The following is a 21,700-nucleotide window of genomic DNA, read 5'->3' as shown; positions in this document are numbered from 1 at the left end:
TGGCACATGTGCCCATTAATGGGTACAAAGAGGGCAGCGTCTGCCATTTTTATCCCTGGATCACATTCTAAAAATCCAAGTTGTGTAATTCGCTGCCTAATAAATCAGGGCCAGTTCAGAAGTTCTTGACAAAAAGAACACATGTATCACTCTGCTCATAGGCCAAAGCTTTGGCGGCAAGTTTGGCACCCCATTTTCCTCACTGGTAAATCTTCAGGAATGATTTCTTGCACAGCGATTATGTTCAGCATTACATATCTGCTATCATCTGACCACATAATGGGAAACATTCAAAAGTTGATTCACACTATTCACTGAATCTGCCATTTTGCTTTTTAATGGACATCCAGAACATAGTTCATGATCCAGCTCCTCTCAACCCATCTTCAGCATTATGTGCCATCCCAGAACTTGTAATTTTGTGAAAGGACACATCCATAAAAGCTCTGCTGCAATACTGTTGCCAATTCCAGATTAGCTGAGCTCCACTCAAAATTTGAAGGAGAACTGTGGATCAACAAAATACTGTATTTTAACCTTATATTACACACTACAAAAGGACCACACATGAAAAAAGGAGCATTCAATCTTGATGAGAAAGCAGCTTAGGGCAATTGCCCACGTATGTATTATGCAACCTAGAGATCTCAACTACTGACCTTTCTCAGGGAAAGTACACTGTACTGAACAGAAGCATCAAGTAAACTTTAGTCAAGTTATTTTCTGAGCAGATTTTGTACCAGAGTAATTCTGTGTACACACCACAGTGTGGAACATGAAGAACAATTAAGTTTAGATTGCAGAACAGTAAATTTTATTTTTATTTCTCTTACAAGCAAAATGAAATGTTAATTTTATTTGGATAGTAGTTAAGAAATTTGAAATGGTGTTTCAGTGCTAAGCAGAGAAACGGGAGTTACAATGATCTGATGCATTTAGGTTGCACACACAGCAGGGAAATTAATATATTGTTTTCTTGGCATTTTATGATGAACCAGTAATTAAATACATTTCCTCCTTTGGATGTTTTTGACAAGAGTCGTGCAACAGAAGATTTTCTATGCTGGACTTGTAATGAAGATTATAATATAACAATTTGTACAAATTTTGACACTTTAAGCACAGATAGAAGATTGCAATGATGTCAGGATTCCATTTTGGTGTTTTTATTTTGATATCAGGATGGGCAGACAGAATTTAGAGCTTACAGTAAACATTAAATAATCAGTTTCAGCATTTCTGCAGCCTGGTGAGTTGTGCATTGAGATGAAAGTCAAGTTCAGTCTAAAACCTTTGTCATTTGCAGTTTATGCCAAATAAATATTCCAACCACCTTTCTCTGAACTTACACCTCAAATATATTGACCTTTCAAGCTCTCATTATTCCTTTCCTTAGTTGTAACACACAAAGCCCCTTATTAATCATGCAGGAATAACATATCTGAAAAAATTCATGTCTGAGATACTCATTGGACAAATGAACATTATATTTCTTACTTCACTGCTTTGTGAAAAACGAATAGTTTTGTCTGAGAAATGATTTACAGTGAGACACAGGTTATGATGTTATGATATAATGAAGAAATGCTTATTGGTATTTGAGATATATATTTTCAAAACTGGTTTTGTTCACAAACATTAAAACTGGGAGTCATGCATGATACCATGTGGGCTGGATATCTGCACACAACTCATGCAAGTATAGGCCACATAACTTAACAGGGCCCCTCCACCTCCACCAAACCACATGTGGTTGTGTAGTACATGTATAAATCACGTGTGCATTTTAAAAGCAGGTTATTTAGACAACACTAATGATCATCAGACATCACATGATAGCAAAAAATGTAATTTCTGCTATTTACACATAATTTTATGATTACATGAGATCTGTGATTAATTTGTGCTGCAAGTTTTGTCTTTTATGTATTTAAACTAACCACCACAAGAATGTGTGTTTCAGCATTGAACAGTGTTGTGGAATTGCGTGAATTCAAAAATGTAAATGCACAAAAGGAAAGGAAAAATTGTTTGTAACAAGACTTGGTTCAGGTAATTTTAGATTACTTCTTTACAACTATGTGGCATTATTTAAGAGTTCATTGTTCATTATTATTGATGTGGACAGTAAGATTTTTTTTAAAATTCATGTAGTTGTAAATTATGTGCTATTTGGATGATATCAGTAGACCTTCAGTATGGACTACAGTTTTCAAACAAGACAGAAATTCACTGTTTTGTATACCTGTCATTCATATTCATATTTATAATCATATATTAACACATGAATAGAAGGCATCCTCCCACACACAAATATCCAGACTGTGGACATGATTCCGAGAGCCCTGTTTCAGGAATGGATAAATGCAATGATGTGCCTTCAAAGGAGCACACATTAATGATTCCATGATTTAACATTTTACTGTATAAAGATTCACTTCTCCTTGTTATTCATTACCAGAAATAATAAACACCAGTTGGCAACATATCATAAGTGAAGAAATGTGCTGGAACATAACTCAAATTTGAGTACCTGTAGTTTACAGAGGGTGAGCTATCAATTATGCTACCTGAATATGCTTCGCATATCTATTCAATTACTCAGCTAGTCACAGTCTTCTCTGAATTACTCCAAATTTTGCATCAGTTCTCCCAACAACAACACTACCAGCCATAATGGACAAGTGAGCAGTAGGAATTCTGCACCGTCGCAGGATAGTTATAGAGTAATTACTGCTGTACAGTATGAATGTCTCACACTGTTATTTCCAGGCAATTATTCTCCTCCCCCCCCCCCCCCCCCCCCCTCCTCATTCGACATATGTTAGAAGTCACTTGTCCAGTTTTGAAAATACACACCTCGTTTATTACTATAGTGTATCAGACTGGCACTTCATGATTCGCTACAGCTAGGCACAGCAGAGAGAGGAAGCTAAGGCATTTAGTCCTTGAGGTCATAGTAGTCAATGCGCTTCCCTGACTGGAAGGCACCTGTCTCCAGCACAGCAGCCAGACGTGCAGCTGTCTTCTCCGGGGAAACAATGTCACCACGCTTGCGCATATCCGAGAAGCTGTTACGGATGGCTGGGTCTGAGGCACCATTTTCTATACTAGCCACCATGTCTGTGTCCACAACACCAGGTGAATAGTTTAGCACAGCCAGTGATGCATTCTCAGCAGCCAGAACTGAGAAGTACATCTGACGAGCAGCACGGCCCACACAATAGTACCCCAAAGATGGGAAGGGTTCCACAGCAGCTAGAGATGTGATGTTGACGATGTAACGCCGTGGGCCATCATCCCCCTGTGGTAGCAGAGCCAGGAACTGCGCGGTCAGCACTGCAGCGGAAGACACATTAAGTGCCAAGTAAGAGGTCCATTTGGCACTGTCTGCTAACTGTGCAGTACCCTCTGACAGGTCACCAACAGAGCCAGCACTGTGCACGATCATGGCCACCTCGTAGTCTGCTGTGTCCCCGCACTCTAGAACATCCACCATGCCAGTCAAAAAACAACACTGCAACTACACAAGAACTGTTAAAAAGGCTAGAAATGACCCATATGGTAATCTTATGGCCCACTGTTTAACTGATTTCTAAACCCAAATCATAGTACAGGCTTAACTATAACAATAACCAAATATCATATTTCATAGATCATGTACAATGAATCAAGACCATACTGAACAGATGTGCCAGTTCATAATAGCTGCTTTAACCCTCATACTACCAGAATGTTTCCTTTTCGTTAGGGTACCACTGGGGTCATAAAGGCCGAAAGTAATTTACATGGGATACATCGGTAGAAATTTTAATGAATATAAAAACACATATTTCAGGTGTTCAACATGATAGTAATTCTATTTTTATAAATGCTACATTCAAGAAAAAACAATTTAAACTGGCATCATACTGACCCCAGCGTTACTCTGTGTAAAAACTGAATAGATTTTAGTGTGTGTAAATATAAAAATGAACAAAACATCATTGGATACAACTGACTCAGATGGAGAACGTCATGTATTTAAAATTTTGGAAGCACCGAAGATACATATTTATGTTGTCATTGTGGGGTTGTATCAATGACAACGGTACTAAGAGGGTTAAGTTCCATTATTAATTACTATGTTGCAGCCTGCATCTTGTCGGCAGAATGAAGAACATTTTAGTCAGTGTCCCAAGTGGAAAACCAATTTTATTTCATATCATAGTGAAAAGTTACAATGATGCTCCATTGTTGTTGTTGTTGTTGTTGTTGTTGTTGTCTTCAGTCCTGAGACTGGTTTGATGCAGCTCTCCATGCCACTCTATCCTGTGCAAGCTGCTTCATCTCCCAGTACCTACTGCAACCTACATCCTTCTGAATCTGCTTAGTGTACTCATCTCTCGGTCTCCCTCTACGATTTTTACCCTCCACGCTGCCCTCCAATGCTAAATTTGTGATCCCTTGATGCCTCAAAACATGTCCTACCAACCGATCCCTTCTTCTAGTCAAGTTGTGCCACAAACTTCTCTTCTCCCCAATCCTATTCAATACCTCCTCATTAGTTACGTGATCTATCCACCTTATCTTCAGTATTCTTCTGTAGCACCACATTTCGAAAGCTTCTATTCTCTTCTTGTCCAAACTAGTTATTGTCCATGTTTCACTTCCATACATGGCTACACTCCAAACAAATACTTTCAGAAACGACTTCCTGATACATAAATCTATATTCGATGTTAACAAATTTCTCTTCTTCAGAAACGCTTTCCTTGCCATTGCCAGTCTACATTTTATATCCTCTCTACTTCGACCATCATCAGTTATTTTACTTCCTAAATAGCAAAACTCCTTTACTACTTTAAGTGTCTCATTTCCTAATCCAATTCCCTCAGCATCACCCGATTTAATTTGACTACATTCCATTATCCTCGTTTTGCTTTTGTTAATGTTCATCTTATATCCTCCTTTCAAGACACTGTCCATTCCGTTCAACTGCTCTTCCAAGTCCTTTGCCGTCTCTGACAGAATTACAATGTCATCGGCGAACCTCAAAGTTTTTACTTCGTCTCCATGAATTTTAGTACCTACTCCAAATTTTTCTTTTGTTTCCTTTACTGCTTGCTCAATATACAGATTGAATAACATCGGGTAGAGGCTACAACCCTGTCTCACTCCTTTCCCAACCACTGCTTCCCTTTCATGCCCCTCGACTCTTATTACTGCCATCTGGTTTCTATACAAATTATAAATAGCCTTTCACTCCCTGTATTTTACCCCTGCCACCTTTAGAATTTGAAAAAGAGTATTCCAGTCAACATTGTCAAAAGCTTTCTCTAAGTCTACAAATGCTAGAAACGTAGGTTTGCCTTTTCTTAATCTTTCTTCTAAGATAAGTCGTAAGGTCAGTATTGCCTCACGTGTTCCAACATTTCGACGGAATCCAAACTGATCTTCCCCGAGGTCTGCATCTACCAGTTTTTCCATTCGTCTGTAAAGAATTCGCGTTGGTATTTTGCAGCCGTGGCTTATTAAACTGATAGTTCGGTAATTTTCACATCTGTCAGCACCTGCTTTCTTTGGGATTGGAATTATTATATTCTTCTTGAACTCTGAGGGTATTTCGCCTGTCTCATACATCTTGCTCACCAGCTGGTAGAGTTTTGTCATGACTGGCTCTCCCAAGGCCGTCAGTAGTTCTAATGGAATGTTGTCTACTCCGGGGGCCTTGTTTCGACTCAGGTCTTTCAGTGCTCTGTCAAACTCTTCACACAGTATCGTATCTCCCATTTCGTCTTCATCTACATCCTCTTCTATTTCCATAATATTGTCCTCAAGTACACCGCCCTTGTATAAACCTTCTATATACTCCTTCCACCTTTCTGCCTTCCCTTCTTTGCTTAGAACTGGGCTGCCATCCGAGCTCTTGATATTCATACACGTGGTTCTCTTCTCTCCAAAGGTCTCTTTAATTTTCCTGTAGGCAGTATCTATCTTACCCCTAGTGAGATAAGCTTCTACATCCTTACATTTGTCCTCTAGCCATCCCTGTTTAGCCATTTTGCACTTCCTGTCGATCTCATTTTTGAGACGTTTGTATTCCTTTTTGCCTGCTTCATTTACTGCATTTTTATATTTTCTCCTTTCATCAATTAAATGCAATATTTCTTCTGTTACCCAAGGATTTCTAGCAGCCCTCGTCTTTGTACCTACTTTATCCTCTGCTGCCTTCACTACTACATCCCTCAGAGCTACCCATTCTTCTTCTACTGTATTTCTTTCCCCTATTCCTGTCAATTGTTCCCTTATGCTCTCTCTGAAACTCTGTACAACCTCTGGTTCTTTCAGTTTATCCAGGTCCCATCTCCTTAATTTCCCACATTTTTGCAGTTTCTTCAGTTAAAATCTACAGGTCATAACCAATAGATTGTGGTCAGAGTCCACATCTGCCCCTGGAAATGTCTTACAACTTAAAACCTGGTTCCTAAATCTCTGTCTTACCATTATATAATCTATCTGATATCTTTTAGTATATCCAGGGTTCTTCCACGTATACAACCTTCTTTCATGATTCTTAAACCAAGTGTTAGCTATGATTAAGTTGAGCTCTGTGCAAAATTCTACCAGGCGGCTTCCTCTTTCATTTCTTAGCCCCAATCCATATTCACCTACTATGTTTCCTTCTCTCCCTTTTCCTACACTCGAATTCCAGTCACCCATTACTATTAAATTTTCGTCTCCCTTCACTATGTTAATAATTTCTTTTATTTCATCGTACATTTCTTCATGTGTCCCCGCACTCTAGAACATCCACCATGCCAGTCAAAAAAAAACACTGCAACTACACAAGAACTGTTAAAAAGGCTAGAAATGACCCATATGGTAATCTTATGGCCCACTGTTTAACTGATTTCTAAACCCAAATCATAGTACAGGCTTAACTATAACAATAACCAAATATCATATTTCATAGATCATGTACAATGAATCAAGACCATACTGTACAGATGTGCCAGTTCATAATAGCTGCTTTAACCCTCCTACTACCAGAATGTTTCCTTTTCGTTAGGGTACCACTGGGGTCATAAAGGCCGAAAGTAATTTACATGGGATATATCGGTAGAAATTTTAATGAATATAAAAACACATATTTCAGGTGTTCAACATGATAGTAATTCTATTTTTATAAATGCTACATTCAAGAAAAAACAATTTAAACTGGCATCATACTGACCCCAGCGTTACTCTGTGTAAAAACTGAATAGATTTTAGTGTGTGTAAATATAAAAATGAACAAAACATCATTGGATACAACTGACTCAGATGGAGAATGTCATGTATTAAAAATTTTGGAAGCACAGAAGATACAGATTTATGTTGTCATTGTGGGGTTGTATCAATGACAATGGTACTAAGAGGGTTAAGTTCCATTATTAATTACTATGTTGCAGCCTGCATCTTGTCGGCAGAATGAAGAACATTTTAGTCAGTGTCCCAAGTGGAAAACCAACTTTATTTCATATCATAGTGAAAAGTTACAATGATGCTCCATAGAACAAGCAAATAACTGGTGTTCATCAATGTAATCACTAAAACACTGGTACATCATTTTACAACATGATGCAGCCTAAAATGCAGAAGAATTTTATAAAAATTAAGATTGGCAGTAAAGCCTTACAAAGCTATTATTACAGCCCCAATTTTTATGTAATTAAGCATTCTTTTCCTTTGTTCATGGACATGTGAGAAGTGTAAATGTTCACGAATTCAGCTGCCAGCAATGAAATACTTCATTTTATCAAAATATTTTTTTATGTATTTCATTATATTACTTGTTTTTACATATTTTAACATTATGCTATGTAAAATTACATATTATTGCTTTGCACTCATCTACATATTTCTCTACAACCTCAGTAGGCTTCTATTTCAGAAAAAATATCTGAATCTGAGTTGATAACAGTAAGTAAACTAAATCTAAAAACCACATTCCAGTGCTATGAATGTGGTTGGATATTAAGGTTTGGCATTTTAGTTCTTAATAGTAAAGCAGATACAATAGCAATACTGTGTGTGGCATTGTAGCCACCATTCTTTAGTGTATAAAACAGGTTTGTGTGCAGTCAAGATTGGCAACGGGACAGAAAGACTAACAGCCACTGAGCTAGAACTAGGGAATGTGCACATGCCAAGAAAAGTTTGCAAAATAGTATTTCTTACCCCTGTTGCATTATAATTAACATCCAAATTAAGATCCTTGGTAACAAACTGTTCACCCCTGAGAGAGGGATTGTTCTATGTCGAGAATGCAACAACCATATCAAGGGTGCTATGAAGCCCCAACTTCAGGAAGATATACATAGTGATGCACACACAAATAACAACACTATCCAATCATTAAAAAAATGAATGTTACAGATGCAAATTTGAAAGACTCCAAACTCAAACAATATTTTCCATGATGGTTCCTATAAACATTCCATGTAATAAACTTCAAGTGCCTGAATATCATGCACTTCTGCAAAAGTACCATGGGCAACAGATTGATGATGTACTGACATTAAGGGGGGATGTAATGGATTTTGGTCCAAAAAATCCATTTTTCAAAAATTTATTTTCTTGATCTACACAGATTAATGTATGTTGTGTGTGAATTTTATCATGATAGCAGCTTTAGAAATGCTTTTAAATTGGTAAACTGATTGACTCTGCACTGCAAGCCACTCCCACCTCTTCTGACACTTGGGAAACTGCTTACTTCAGCAGAATTTTTGTCATTGCGAAGGCTATTTTCTTTCAATACCTGTGGCTGACATCTATATCTCTGGCTGACATTTATATATTTCCCTGAAAACTTTCTTGCATGTGGTTTATTTACAGTTTGACAATACTAACACATTTTAGTAGAAATGTTAAGGTTGAATTCTCAAACCTGTAGATGGAAGTCAAGATTTATGCATAATGTATGGTGGAAAAACTGTTTAGGAAATGGAGGCTTCATGGAAATCATTTTATCAACAAAAAAGAGGAAGCAGCTCAAAATGAAGAACATAAGATCTCAGCTTCAGCATCAAAACTGGGTACAGGGGAATTTTACAGGTGTGACAATGATGATATGGATTCCATTGGATTCCAACTTATTGATTTAAAGCCTCTCTGCCAGGCTATAAAGTTTTCACGTTCCTGTGTAAGCTGTAAAAATATGGAATGCATGATTCTTGTTGAAGAAAGAAGATTGGGAATAGCTTGTGATTTTAAATTAATTAGTAATTTGTGTGGATACGAATTTTCATTTTCCTCCTCCAAAGGAATGACACTGGTACCTATGAAAGCAGTTTTAGGTCAACATATGCTCTGAGATGCCTCGGACAGGGCAGGGGAGGAGGTAATTTATTGTGCGGTTTTCTGAAAATGCCTCCAACTTGTGCAAGATTTGAAAAAATAAATAAATAAATGTCTCATGTTGTATGCAATACTACCAAAGTTTCTATGAAGATAGCAGTGGAGTGATTGGTGGAAATAAACCAAAAAGAAATAGATCCTGGAGTAGATATTCATGACAGTGAATCTCCTACAAATGTTACTGACCTGTGCGAGTCTGTAGATGGGACCTGGATGAAAAGGGGTCACACATCTCCATATGGAGTTGCATCTATTATTGGTATTCAGAATGAGATTTTCACTCTGCAGCGGAGTGTGCGCTGATATGAAACTTCCTGGCAGATTAAAACTGTGTGCCCGTTGGTATTGACTCAGGTAAAGTTTTAGATGTAGAAATTATGTCTAAATACTGCAAACAGTGTGCAACAAGGAAAACGTCCAACAATGAAAACAGTCAGAAACTGTGGCAAGAAAAGCATGCAGTAGCATGCTCTAAAAATTACAGTGGCTCAAGTGGGGGCATGGAGGCTGCTGCAGTTGTGAGGATGTTCGAGATCTGAGAACTAGTATAATGTTAGATATACTAAATACCTTGGTGATGGGGACTACTCCTTGTTCAAAGGTATAACAGATAAAAATCCAGACAATACGACAAAAGAAAAGTTGGGATGTGTTGGCCACATCCAAAAGAGGCTTGGTGGTAGGCTTCTTCACTTGCTGAAGGAGAAGAAACGTAAAGTACATGAGGATGGAAAACCATTATGAGAAAAAGGCAGGCTTACTCTGAAAGAAACTGATTCTCTTCAATTATTTTATGAAAGAGCTATCAGGAAAATCACACATAATTTAGAGGCAATGAGGCGTGCTGTGGGTATTTTTTTCCCATAAATTACCCACTGGCCAAACACCAATACACAATCTGTGTCCGAAAGACAATTGGAGTAAGTTCAACAACAGAAATGAGACTTTATTGACATAGACACTCATTACCAGAACATGTTATGAATGCAATTAAGCCCACATTCAGCTTTCTTGCAAACCCTGATTTATTGAGGAAGTGTCTTCATGAAAAGACACAAAATGCAAATGAAAGGCTGGATAATTTAATTTGGATTAGATGCTCAAAACGAACATTCTATGAAGTTTAAGTACTCAAAGTAGGTGTATTTGATGAAGTTTCATGTTGCAATAATGGAAACAATTGCAGACCTGAAGTTCTGAAGCAAGCTGGTATAGATCCTGGTGTGTTTACAACAAAAGCATTTTACACTATTGACAAAAGCAGGGTCAAGAAAGCTAACAGATCAGAGCCTTACCTACAAATACAGGCCAGGTATATTCAAAGAGGAGCGAAGAAAAACCTGAAGGATGAGGAGTAGTACAGAGGATTTTAAAACTGAGGCAAGCTTACCACATGAAGTATAAGAAGAAAATTTTTGAACGTTATTCTCTCTTACTTACACTTTTTTACATTATTAGAAGACTTTTCTCAAAAAGTACATGTGCTATGCCACAAAATTTTCAGGAACTGTTCGCAACGTGTTGCTGTCTTTCTGGAACTAAAAAATATGAGATCCTGCAATCATATTCTAATTTTTAAATGATTGTATGTCGAACAAAAAGTTAATTTTGGATGTGCAAAATTAAAAACTTTGTTAATGATACAATTTGTACCATAAATTAATAACTGTAGTTCAGTGGTCTTATAACCTTCTCAGAACTTTACAATAAAACTTTCAGATTAATTGCATGATTAGAATTTGAGTTATGGCTTTTTATAAAAAAAGGCAATAAATAAATAAAAATTCAAATTTCTTGAAAAATATTAATCCTGCATATTTTATTATATTTTTCTGTTGAAAAAGCTCTTTTGCTTTACACATGGAAAATTTTAGATTTGTACATTAATAAACATGGCTCTAATGATTGTTTAAATAAACGTTTACATTTTCCTTTACATCCCCCCTTAAGGAAACATAATTCATATTTTTGTTGCCAGCAGAATCTTGACATGTGTGCAGCACTATATAAGTAACTACAACACATACAGGGGTGATTTTATGATTATGCTACAGACTTTCAGGAATGATAGAGAAGGGTAAATTTATCAGACTGAGGTACAGGGCTCTGGTCCAGAAATGATCGAGTTGAAAGTTCACTGAAAATTGTTACGATACCCCTGACTGTGATATGAGTGTGCCAATACTATTGTTGCTAAGATTGTAGAAATTCTGCCAAGTACTTAGGTGTAAACATTTGGATGACAACTCATCTAAACCAATGCATATGGTGTACTGTGTATAAAAATGAGCAGATCTGGTGAACAATGTCTGTACTGTAGGAAACTGCAAACTTGTCTACAAGTTTAAACACAAATGTTGATCAGATCTAAACAAATTGAGTTGTACCTTTTGACTGAACTTTCAGATATGATTTTCATGTATGAGCAAACAAATGGGAGTGGCAGAGAAGTGGGGAGGTCATACAGGACCAAATATCCATGCAGACAACAGCCAGCTCTTATGTTTCCTAAGTAGTTCCAGCAATTAAGTGCAACATGACAATTGGTACCACAGAAAAATGATTGGGGAGGATGACAAACTACTTGGGCCACCAACTTAGAAGAATCAGTGCTTGCCAAAGTGGATGAGGCACCTGTAATCAACATTCAATCAGTAGCACATGAAACAAATGTTTCAGAGTACTGTGTGGCAACCATTATAGGAAACACAACTACATCTCTAATATCCACATAAATTGCATGCTTTCAACTTCTGCTGGATGTGAAACTGGTGTTATTTTTCAGCCAATGACTTTCAGTGCCTTACAGTGGATCGTCACTTTCCTGTGCGTGTAGTTTTCATGGATGAAATGTGTTTCACCAGAGACAGAATGCTAAATAATTGCAATACTCCTGTTTGCTTATGAGATTTCCTACACCACACATTACCAGTCAAGTTGTGGACAAGAATACTCAATGATTATGTATTACACCCACTTCTTCTTCCCCACTTAAATGCACTAGCATACACAATGTTTATCAGAGACATAATACCCTGGTTCCTGAAATGCTTCCCTCTTGTTATTCATCAACAGATGTGGTTCCAACATGATGGAGTCTTTCCTCACTTTGGATGAAGGTTTGTGAACAGGTGGGTCAGACAGTCTCAGAAAAGTGGATGGGCAGAGAAGGTCCTGTTTTGTGACCAGCTTGTTCAACTGATCTCAGCCCACTTCATTACTTCATATGGGGCCATGTGAAAAGTCTTGTGTACAGGACACCTGTTGAGACTGAAGAGGATTTCCTGCCAAGAAATCTTGCAGCCTGCAACACTGTTCAAATGACACTGGGGTTATTAGAATGGGTATAACAGGACTTTGTACAACGATACCATTGCTGCATTGATCCTGGGTGACTGTTGTAAACATAGCAGTTTGTGAAACTTGTACAGTAATAATTAATTCCACTTAGCTGCACAACAGACTTAAGATTTTTTGGTATACCCCACATCAAGTTATGGGCATTGTCACTAGCCTATCAACAGAGGAATTTATTTGAGGGTATTAAGTAATTTACAGTCGGTACTCTATGTGTCGTGATAAGGTTTCAGAAGTTGGGGATCGTAGTTTGATTGCAGTGAGAGGCTAATGTAGAACTTTAGTAGATTTTCACTTATACCTTTTGACTGTCATTTATGGACCAGGCTCCCTTACATCAAACCTTTACATTTACCCTTGTGGCCAATATTTTTTCTTTCCGATGTAGAAGGCAGTTGTGACCCTGGTGTTCGATAAACTATTTTTGAAGATTGGTACTGTTTGTCTTGTGTACCTTTTACCACAGGTAGGTAGGTAGGTAGGTAGGTAGGTAGGTAGGTAGGTAGGAGTTTCATATATACCTGCCTTTCAAAAAGCAGATCATTTTTCATATATCCCAGAAGAGCTGCTATCTTGGTCAGTGTGAGTAATATCACATTCACTTTATGTTTCTTCATTAATGTGGCAATTTTTGAAGAAACATTTGCCCCATTACGGTAGGGAGGATGTAGATTACATCATTTCTTCTTTCTCTTCCTCTGGCTGCCTGGCATTTTCATGAGAAAATCTCTTTTGCTCTGATGTTTTATATATCTATTTTTATTGACCACCTTTTCCAAGTGTAGCAGTGCATCCTGTAGTCAGTGTGACAGAACACAGGCTCCATGTACTAAAGTTTTAGGTAAGCTCATAGTCTCCAAAGGATTGTGGCACCTTGAGTCCTGAAAATATAAATCAGTATGGGTGATTCCAGAATGAGATTTTCAATCAACAGGGGAGTGTGTGCTGATATGAAACTTCCTGGCAGGTTAAAACTGTGTGCCACACCAAGACTCTAACTCAGGGCCTTTGCCATTTGTGGGCAAGTGCTCTACCATCTGAGCTACCCTAGCATGACTCACGCCCTGTCCTCTCAGTGAAAGGCAAAGATCCCGAGTTCAATGGGGACGACATCAATCTGTTCAAAACACTGATTACAAACTAAAAACTGAGTGGAGGTTAGCACATGCATAAACAATATGGTTATGCCTTCCTCATATTTAGTGCTAATCAGTTATAGACAGTCATGAGTAACTTAGTAAACAAGGAGAATATATCAAAGGTAATGACTAAATCTGACCTTTTAAGTTTGAAAAATTTCAGTCTACTACCAACAACAACAACAACAACAACAACAATAATGTATGGTTCAACAGCTTGGTGCAACTTTTTTGAATGGACACCAATTCAGCAACTCCCATGTTCCTGAGACAACAGCACCTGGTGTTCCCAGACAATCATCCATCAAAATGCTAATCAGGTGGGACAATGATTAAATTTGTTGCCCAGGTGAGAACCAGTGTACTCAATGTGGCAAGGTTGTTGGCAACCTACCATTAAAAATCTGCTAATTTAAGGGTATGATGTTTACATTCACTTACAAAAGTTTCCAGAACTAAGCTAACTGCTGCATTGGCACACCAATAAGTACACTCCTGGAAATGGAAAAAAGAACACATTGACACCGGTGTGTCAGACCCACCATACTTGCTCCGGACACTGCGAGAGGGCTGTACAAGCAATGATCACACACACGGCACAGCGGACACACCAGGATCCGCGGTGTTGGCTGACGAATGGCGCTAGCTGCGCAGCATTTGTGCACCGCCGCCGTCAGTGTCAGCCAGTTTGCCGTGGCATACAGAGCTCCATCGCAGTCTTTAACACTGGTAGCATGCCACGACAGCGTGGATGTGAACCGTATGTGCAGTTGACGGACTTTGAGCGAGGGCATACAATGGGCATGTGGGAGGCTGGGTGGACGTACCGCCGAATTGCTCAACACGTGGGGCGTGAGGTCTCCACAGTACATCGATGTTGTTGCCAGTGGTGGACGGAAGGTGCACGTGCCCGTCGACCTGGGACCGGACCGCAGTGACGCACGGATGCACGCCAAGACCGTAGGATCCTACGCAGTGCCGTAGGGGACGGCACCGCCATTTCCCAGCAAATTAGGGACACTGTTGCTCCTGGGGTATCGGCGAGGACCATTCGCAACCGTCTCCATGAAGCTGGGCTACGGTCCCGCACACCGTTAGGCCATCTTCCGCTCACGCCCCAACATCGTGCAGCCCGCCTCCAGTGGTGTCGCGACAGGCGTGAATGGAGGGACGAATGGAGACGTGTCGTCTTCAGCGATGAGAGTCGCTTCTGCCTTGGTGCCAATGATGGTCGTATGCGTGTTTGGCGCCGTGCAGGTGAGCACCACAATCAGGACTGCATACGACCGAGGCACACAGGGCCAACACCCGGCATTATGGTGTGGGGAGCGATCTCCTACACTGGCCGTACACCTCTGGTGATCATCGAGGGGACACTGAATAGTGCACGGTGCATCCAAACCGTCATCGAACCCATTGTTCTACCATTCCTAGACCGGCAAGGGAACTTGCTGTTCCAACAGGACAATGCACGTCCGCATGTATCCCGTGCCACCCAACGTGCTCTAGAAGGTGTAAGTCAACTACCCTGGCCAGCAAGATCTCCGGATCTGTCCCCCATTGAGCATGTTTGGGACTGGATGAAGCGGCGTCTCACGCGGTCTGCACGTCCAGCACGAACGCTGGTCCAACTGAGGTGCCAGGTGGAAATGGCATGGCAAGCCGTTCCACAGGACTACATCCAGCATCTCTACGACCGTCTCCATGGGAGAATAGCAGCCTGCATTGCTGCGAAAGGTGGATATACACTGTACTAGTGCCGACATTGTGCATGCTCTGTTGCCTGTGTCTATGTGCCTGTGGTTCTGTCAGTGTTATCATGTGATGTATCTGACCCCAGGAATGTGTCAATAAAGTTTCCCCTTCCTGGGACAATGAATTCACAGTGTTCTTATTTCAATTTCCAGGAGTGTAGGTGCATCTGTGTTACTCACTGTTGGTCTGAAAGTCGATGATTTAGCATCTACCACAAGAAGGATTTATGATTTCTATTTTCTTCTGACAAGATTTGTCTTGTGGGTTTTAAGAAAGCTATAATCTGGGAGGCACAGATATTTGTCCCTTAAGTCTGTTGATACCTTTCTTGGGCAGAGAACTGGAGCTCAGAAATGAAGCCATTTTCTCTGAAGGGGGACAGTGACATCCTCGCCAATCTTACGATATGTTCTGTCCTCAAGTAAGTTGTACATTTTCTCTACGTGTATGTGTCTCAGCCACTGACCAGTGGCAGTCTGTAGGAAGAACCACCATATTGGTATCATTCTGGAGACTACGAAGTGCTGCTCTTTCAGACAAGGACATCTTACTTTTTTGTGCTCAGGGTCTTTTAAGTCATCAGCATGCTTCATATCTTATTTCTTCAGCAGCATCATCATCATCTAGTTTTCTGACACCTCCTTCAATTCCTCTGGTAAAATATGGTAATGGCAAGGGCTTCTATGTAGCTGCAAAATTCAAACATTTTCCGAAACAGACACTGTCTTGTTGTCCAGGTCCTCAGTTGTTAAATTAAAAACAGAACATTTATATGACATTTCTTTCAGCTAAGGAGTAGCTAGATGGTCGAACTTTGCAACGTGCCTTGCAGCAGAGTTTTGATGTGTCCAGTCCACTTTTGTACAAGTAACACCATAAGTCCAGCCCAACTACAGTTCCAGAAGATAATCCACTTTACCAATGGGCTATGGCATTTTTTGTTTGGCTCCTCTAGTGGTGTCCTACAGTGTTGTCATGAGGGGACTACCAGGACTGCAGACATGTAACTGCAAAACAAAATCAATTACAGAACATTTATTTTTTGGGATGATAATTCAAACTTTGTCATATCCCTTGTATGGTATCTGTTGTGTCATATGTACAAGACACAGCCAGGGAAAAACTACCACAGGCACAAAAATACAAGCTGGTGCCAGTGCCAGAGAGATCTGCCACTTGTGCCAATTCCACCAGCCCCATAGGCATTTCTGAGGATGAATATATCAGCTCCACCTTGACCAATTGTAAGCCAAGTACACACCGCCAATGATCAGACGACAACAGACAGAAGTGTACTTGGAAGAAAAATGAACAGCTCTCATGCACTTGGTTATAGATCATTGTCCAGGGCTAACTTAGACAGGGAACATTATTTAGTGAGCTCTTAGAAACGAACAGACAGTAGTTGTAAATGGTATTTGCTATGTGTTGTGAAGTTCATCTACAATTACTTGCACTTAGTTATTGAGGGCCTTTTTTGTGTTATATTACAGTGTTGAAGACATCATTATTCACAAAGATTCCAAGACTTACCAAGCGGGAAAACGCTGGCAGACAGGCACAAGAACAAAACACACAAACACACACACAGAATTACTAGCTTTCGCAACCGATGGTTGCTTCTTCAGGAAGGAGAGGGAAAGACGAAAAGATGTGGGTTTTAAGGGAGAGGGTAAGGAGTCATTCCAATCCCGGGAGCGGAAAGACTTCCCTTAGGGGGAAAAAAAGGACAGGTGTACACGCGCGCGCGCGCGCCGCCCCCCCCCCCCCCCCCCCCCCCCCCCACACACACACACACACACACACACACACACACACATATCCATCCGCACATACATATGTGTTACAGTATGTTCGCGTCTGCTGTGCAAACACTTTCACCATGTACACGTACAGCATAATTAGCTTGTCTGTTGTGAGATGTTCCGGGGGGGGGGGGGTGGGGGGGGCTCAACTGGGGACCGTACCGCACAATAACCCTAGGTTTGGTGTGGCAGTGTGGTGTGTGGACTGCTGTAGCCTGTTGAGAGGTTGTGTGCCGGTGAGGGCTAAGGAGGGGACAAAGCCTCTTTGTCATTTCTAGGTCCTCAGTTCCATACAATACAATACAAACCTTTTTAACTTATTTGTGTGACTTTGGTAGTAATTTGTTGAAGTGTTGTTGAACCTTAGTTCTCCTATCCTGTTACCTGAACCTGGGGCATTGCTGTATAACAGTGGCAGTGAGAAATGGTCTTACTGGTGTACAGCTCCAGAAGCTATTTCACAAACTCGGCCTACCATAGGAACAGTGGCAACTCCGCCTCCACAGCAGTAGTGATGAGGCCTTTACGAAACTGGCGATGAGGGTTTACAAAAGTATCTACACTTCCTTCTATACCATCTAACTGGTGAATAATAAATGTGATTTGCGATGATTCTGGTGATTGTGACATTTCTAACCAGTTAACTAACTTAAGGCCGCTCTGTGTAAACCACTTTAGTAGGTTTTATTAATTTAGAAAAGGCCTTCAGCAATGTAAATTGCTCTAAGATGAAAAGTATAAGTCTCACTGAGCTAGACTATGTAGGTAGCTTAACAAGAAACAGACAAGAGTTGCTAAAACAGGATACTGAGGCAAAAGTTACAATAGTAAGTACAGGAGCAGCACAGAAATGTTGAAACGCCATGACAGATGAAACATGCAGAATGCACTGTCGTATTTGACCATAAAAGGCAACCATGCAATATCCTCAATATGATGCAAGTGTCAGCTGTGGTCAGAATAGTTTTCTTTGTAGCTGTGGGTGCTGCTGCGCCACAAAATAATTTCAGTGTATATGCCTAAATTTTTTAAAAGTTCTACGTGACAAGCTCAGAGTTGAGGAAGCCAGCACAGGACCAGTGAGCCAATCTGAATGACAACATAGTGTACAGCTAATGTAGCAGAAGAGAGGATGCAAGGCAAGCATTGCCCCACAGCCTCTGAGCAAGGAAAGCAGAGGAGCTAACACCACAGTACAACGTAACAGGGCAGTATGGAGTAACACACTAACTTCAAGCTCCAAAGTGCCACTGAAATAGTCAAACACCAAAAAAAGACCCAAGTTCAGAGACCCAGAACAATTCTTGAACCATCACAGAAGGCAAGGAGTACAGAAGACACCAATAAACAAGTGAAAATGTGATCATGCGCACAGAGCCACTGTGCCATAGGTATGTGCTTGGCATTTTAAATAATGGAGCTTTCGGATCTCAAAGACACATCCAGCCATGCCACCGTCCTCTCCATATTGCTGTAATTAGAGAGAATGATGGACTATTTAGTTTCTCTGAAACCATGATAAGCTGATCGGTTACAGTCTGCTTGCTTGCTAACTTCAACACTGAGACGTAGCCAACCACAGCTGCGTTCTGCCATTGTTGCCTAATGAGACTCACAGATAAGAAGACTAGTATGCTGCCAGTTCTCCTCCCACTGAGGATCCATCGTGGATGATATTAAAGCAGTTATCTTCACTCCTTACAGCTTTAGCACATTAGCGCAGTCCTAGGCTGACCCTTAACCATCTGTTGCAGTCCTGATCAATACACAATGGACGACAAGGTCTAGTCTTCATGACAGTTGACATACTGGACCACGTAGTTGGCTATCCTCACCTTATCATGTGAGATTGTATGAGAGTGTTTAGTTGTAGGGCCATACTGTACTGCAGAACATTTAGAACAAGTGACACCTAACAGTCTCCACATTGCCACCTGCACAACAACACATTGCCACCACTCACTGATCTGTGGCTCTGATATCACAACCTGCTGACAGGGCACATCAGCACTTCTTTGCAGCTTGTCCTGATGCTCAACCACCACATGCTACAGTCTGTAAACTCATCCTGGCAAATAAATGTTTTTATATAAAACATTATGTCACTAGCACCTTCAGGCATAATCTGAACCATCCTTCCCTACACTGTGCTCGCCTTCCTGAACACAAAGTGAACTCAGCTTCTCAGGTCGCAACATTGGTTTCAGAATCAGCTTCACCTCAGGACTTCGGTGGCAGTGGAACCACTTCTGCAGCATCAACCATCATCTGGCAGTTCCAACGCAATATGATGTGAGAGTGAACATTTACTTTATTGACAGCCTTTTTAGTGTACATGCATATCTGGTTGGGCTATATCAACTCACAGAGACATCAGCAGCACCTTGAAGGTGTCATTTGTTAAATCACAGCAGCTTGCAGACTTCCTATTACTTTGAGGGAATATCAGGGAATCTCATTTAATACCAGCACAGTTTAAGTTTTATAACCTGTCAGGTCACAGACTGCCACAAACCAAGGCTCTGCCAGCCACATCTAGTATTTGTAGATGATTTGGGCATTTGGCACAGGATTGTTTGGAGTACCACTGGGTAGTAACACAGTGAAAGCATTAATGCATGAATAGTTTGTGTGTTTTTTTGAGTGGAGTTTTCTCTATCCCTGCTTCTTTCTTACAAATGGTAGTGGAAGATTACACAAAATGCCAGACACATCTACTGCTGTTACAGGTGAGACTGTTGCCTGTTTGACAGACTGGATACAGGTGTCATCAAGTTTGAATTCTAAGTAACAGCTACAAAAATAGGAGCTATGAATAATGGCAGGCTGAAGCTCTACAGGTTGTGGTTCAGCAGCTGTGATTGGGGTCAAAGGAAACTAAGGCAGTAGTGAGTGTACCCTCTCCTACTTTTTCTTGATCCATTGGCAGCTACCATGATAAGACCTACTTCTGGCAAATCAACATGGGATGTAACTGCTCATAGACAATGTTAGGGCTGCTACCACCACCACCACAAGGAGTGGCTGGACAGATGAGACTTCTCTCCATGTGACTGATTTACAACTAAAAGACAAAGCCAAAACAGCTGTGTTGTACCACAAAGTTCTTAGTGAAGCTGACTGCTTAGGACAGCACTATCAGAATCAAAACAGCACAGGCTTCTTCCAAAGAAACTTTAGTACCATAACACAGAAACATAAGGAATTGGTGCAGACTGTTTTGGATATGATCCAGAAGATTAGTGTGTCGATGTACCAACTGATGCCAAACACACAGAAGCCAATAGTCTTGCTGTGGGGAGCATAAAATAGGGCTTTACTTTGTTTTCTACTTGTATCCCCCCCCTTTCTGAGGTGTCATGTAGGATGAGGATGGAAAATCCTGGGGGCTTGGCTGCAATTCTTAGAGTCACTACACAAGGAGGAGAGATTGACATTGCCACAAGAGTAGGTACAGAACACTGATTTTTTTTTCCTTCAAAAGTAAAGTGTAATAGATATTGCTGTAAAGATCATGCACAGAAGCAATGTCAGCAACCTGAATTCTTAACAAGTGGACGAGTTGGACACCAAGCACAGGCCTGTGGATATCAAAGGCTGGGAAAATAACGTCAGCAGAAGAAGCCATTAACAAACAAGAGTGCTTCAGCCATCAGTAGCCATTCCCAATAGTATGTAATACTGCACATATAACTGCACAGATTGGTGCTTGGCAGGCTTTGTGACGGATGAGGAACATAAATTTCTGGTAGACAACAGTACACAGATTCAGTCATCAGTCTGGAATTTGCAGGCAGAAGAAACTTCAGCCTCCACATTACAAATTATGTAGTGTTCATGGCAACAACGCAGAGTAGTTAGGTATGCTGCTGTTCAGTTTTAGTATTGGAATGAAGAATTTTTCTAAGCTTATGGAAGTCTTGCCATACATGGCTGAACAGTATCCAGCAATTCTTGAGCTTGATTCTCTCTACAATCATCATGCCAAAATTGATCTTTTGCAGTATACAGTAGAAATTTGTGGGATTTTGTTTCCATTGAGGGATATGGTACAAGCAAGGCAATGTCACAAGGCACACCCCTCAAGAAGGCGTTGCCAACTAAAGTGTGAATACATACACTAAAGGTTGATTCCCATGATAAAATACCAGCAGGTAAAGCAAAGTTAGTATGTGTTTCTGTTGATACCAATTTACTACATGAAACATTGTATGTGGAAGAGCCATTGGTGAAAAATGAAGAGTTACATGAAATATATTG

The 21,700-nt window shown here is 40.3% G+C and overlaps 1 protein-coding gene across 1 annotated transcript in view; it reads right to left on the bottom strand.

The window, feature by feature from the left end:
• Positions 1–791: 791 nt before the first annotated feature.
• LOC126285375 (sepiapterin reductase-like) overlaps positions 792–21,700 on the bottom strand; it is a 136,860-nt gene continuing 115,951 nt past the window's right edge. Inside the window, exon 3 of the mRNA XM_049984701.1 lies at positions 792–3,483. Coding sequence (XP_049840658.1) covers positions 2,942–3,483 — 542 coding nt within the window. The 3' untranslated portion in view covers positions 792–2,941. The remainder of the gene's footprint in view (positions 3,484–21,700) is intronic.

The sequence above is a fragment of the Schistocerca gregaria genome, chromosome 8 (assembly GCF_023897955.1).
Source record: "Schistocerca gregaria isolate iqSchGreg1 chromosome 8, iqSchGreg1.2, whole genome shotgun sequence".
NCBI lineage: Eukaryota > Metazoa > Arthropoda > Insecta > Orthoptera > Acrididae > Schistocerca > Schistocerca gregaria.
This window is presented reverse-complemented; position numbering and strand designations above follow the sequence as displayed.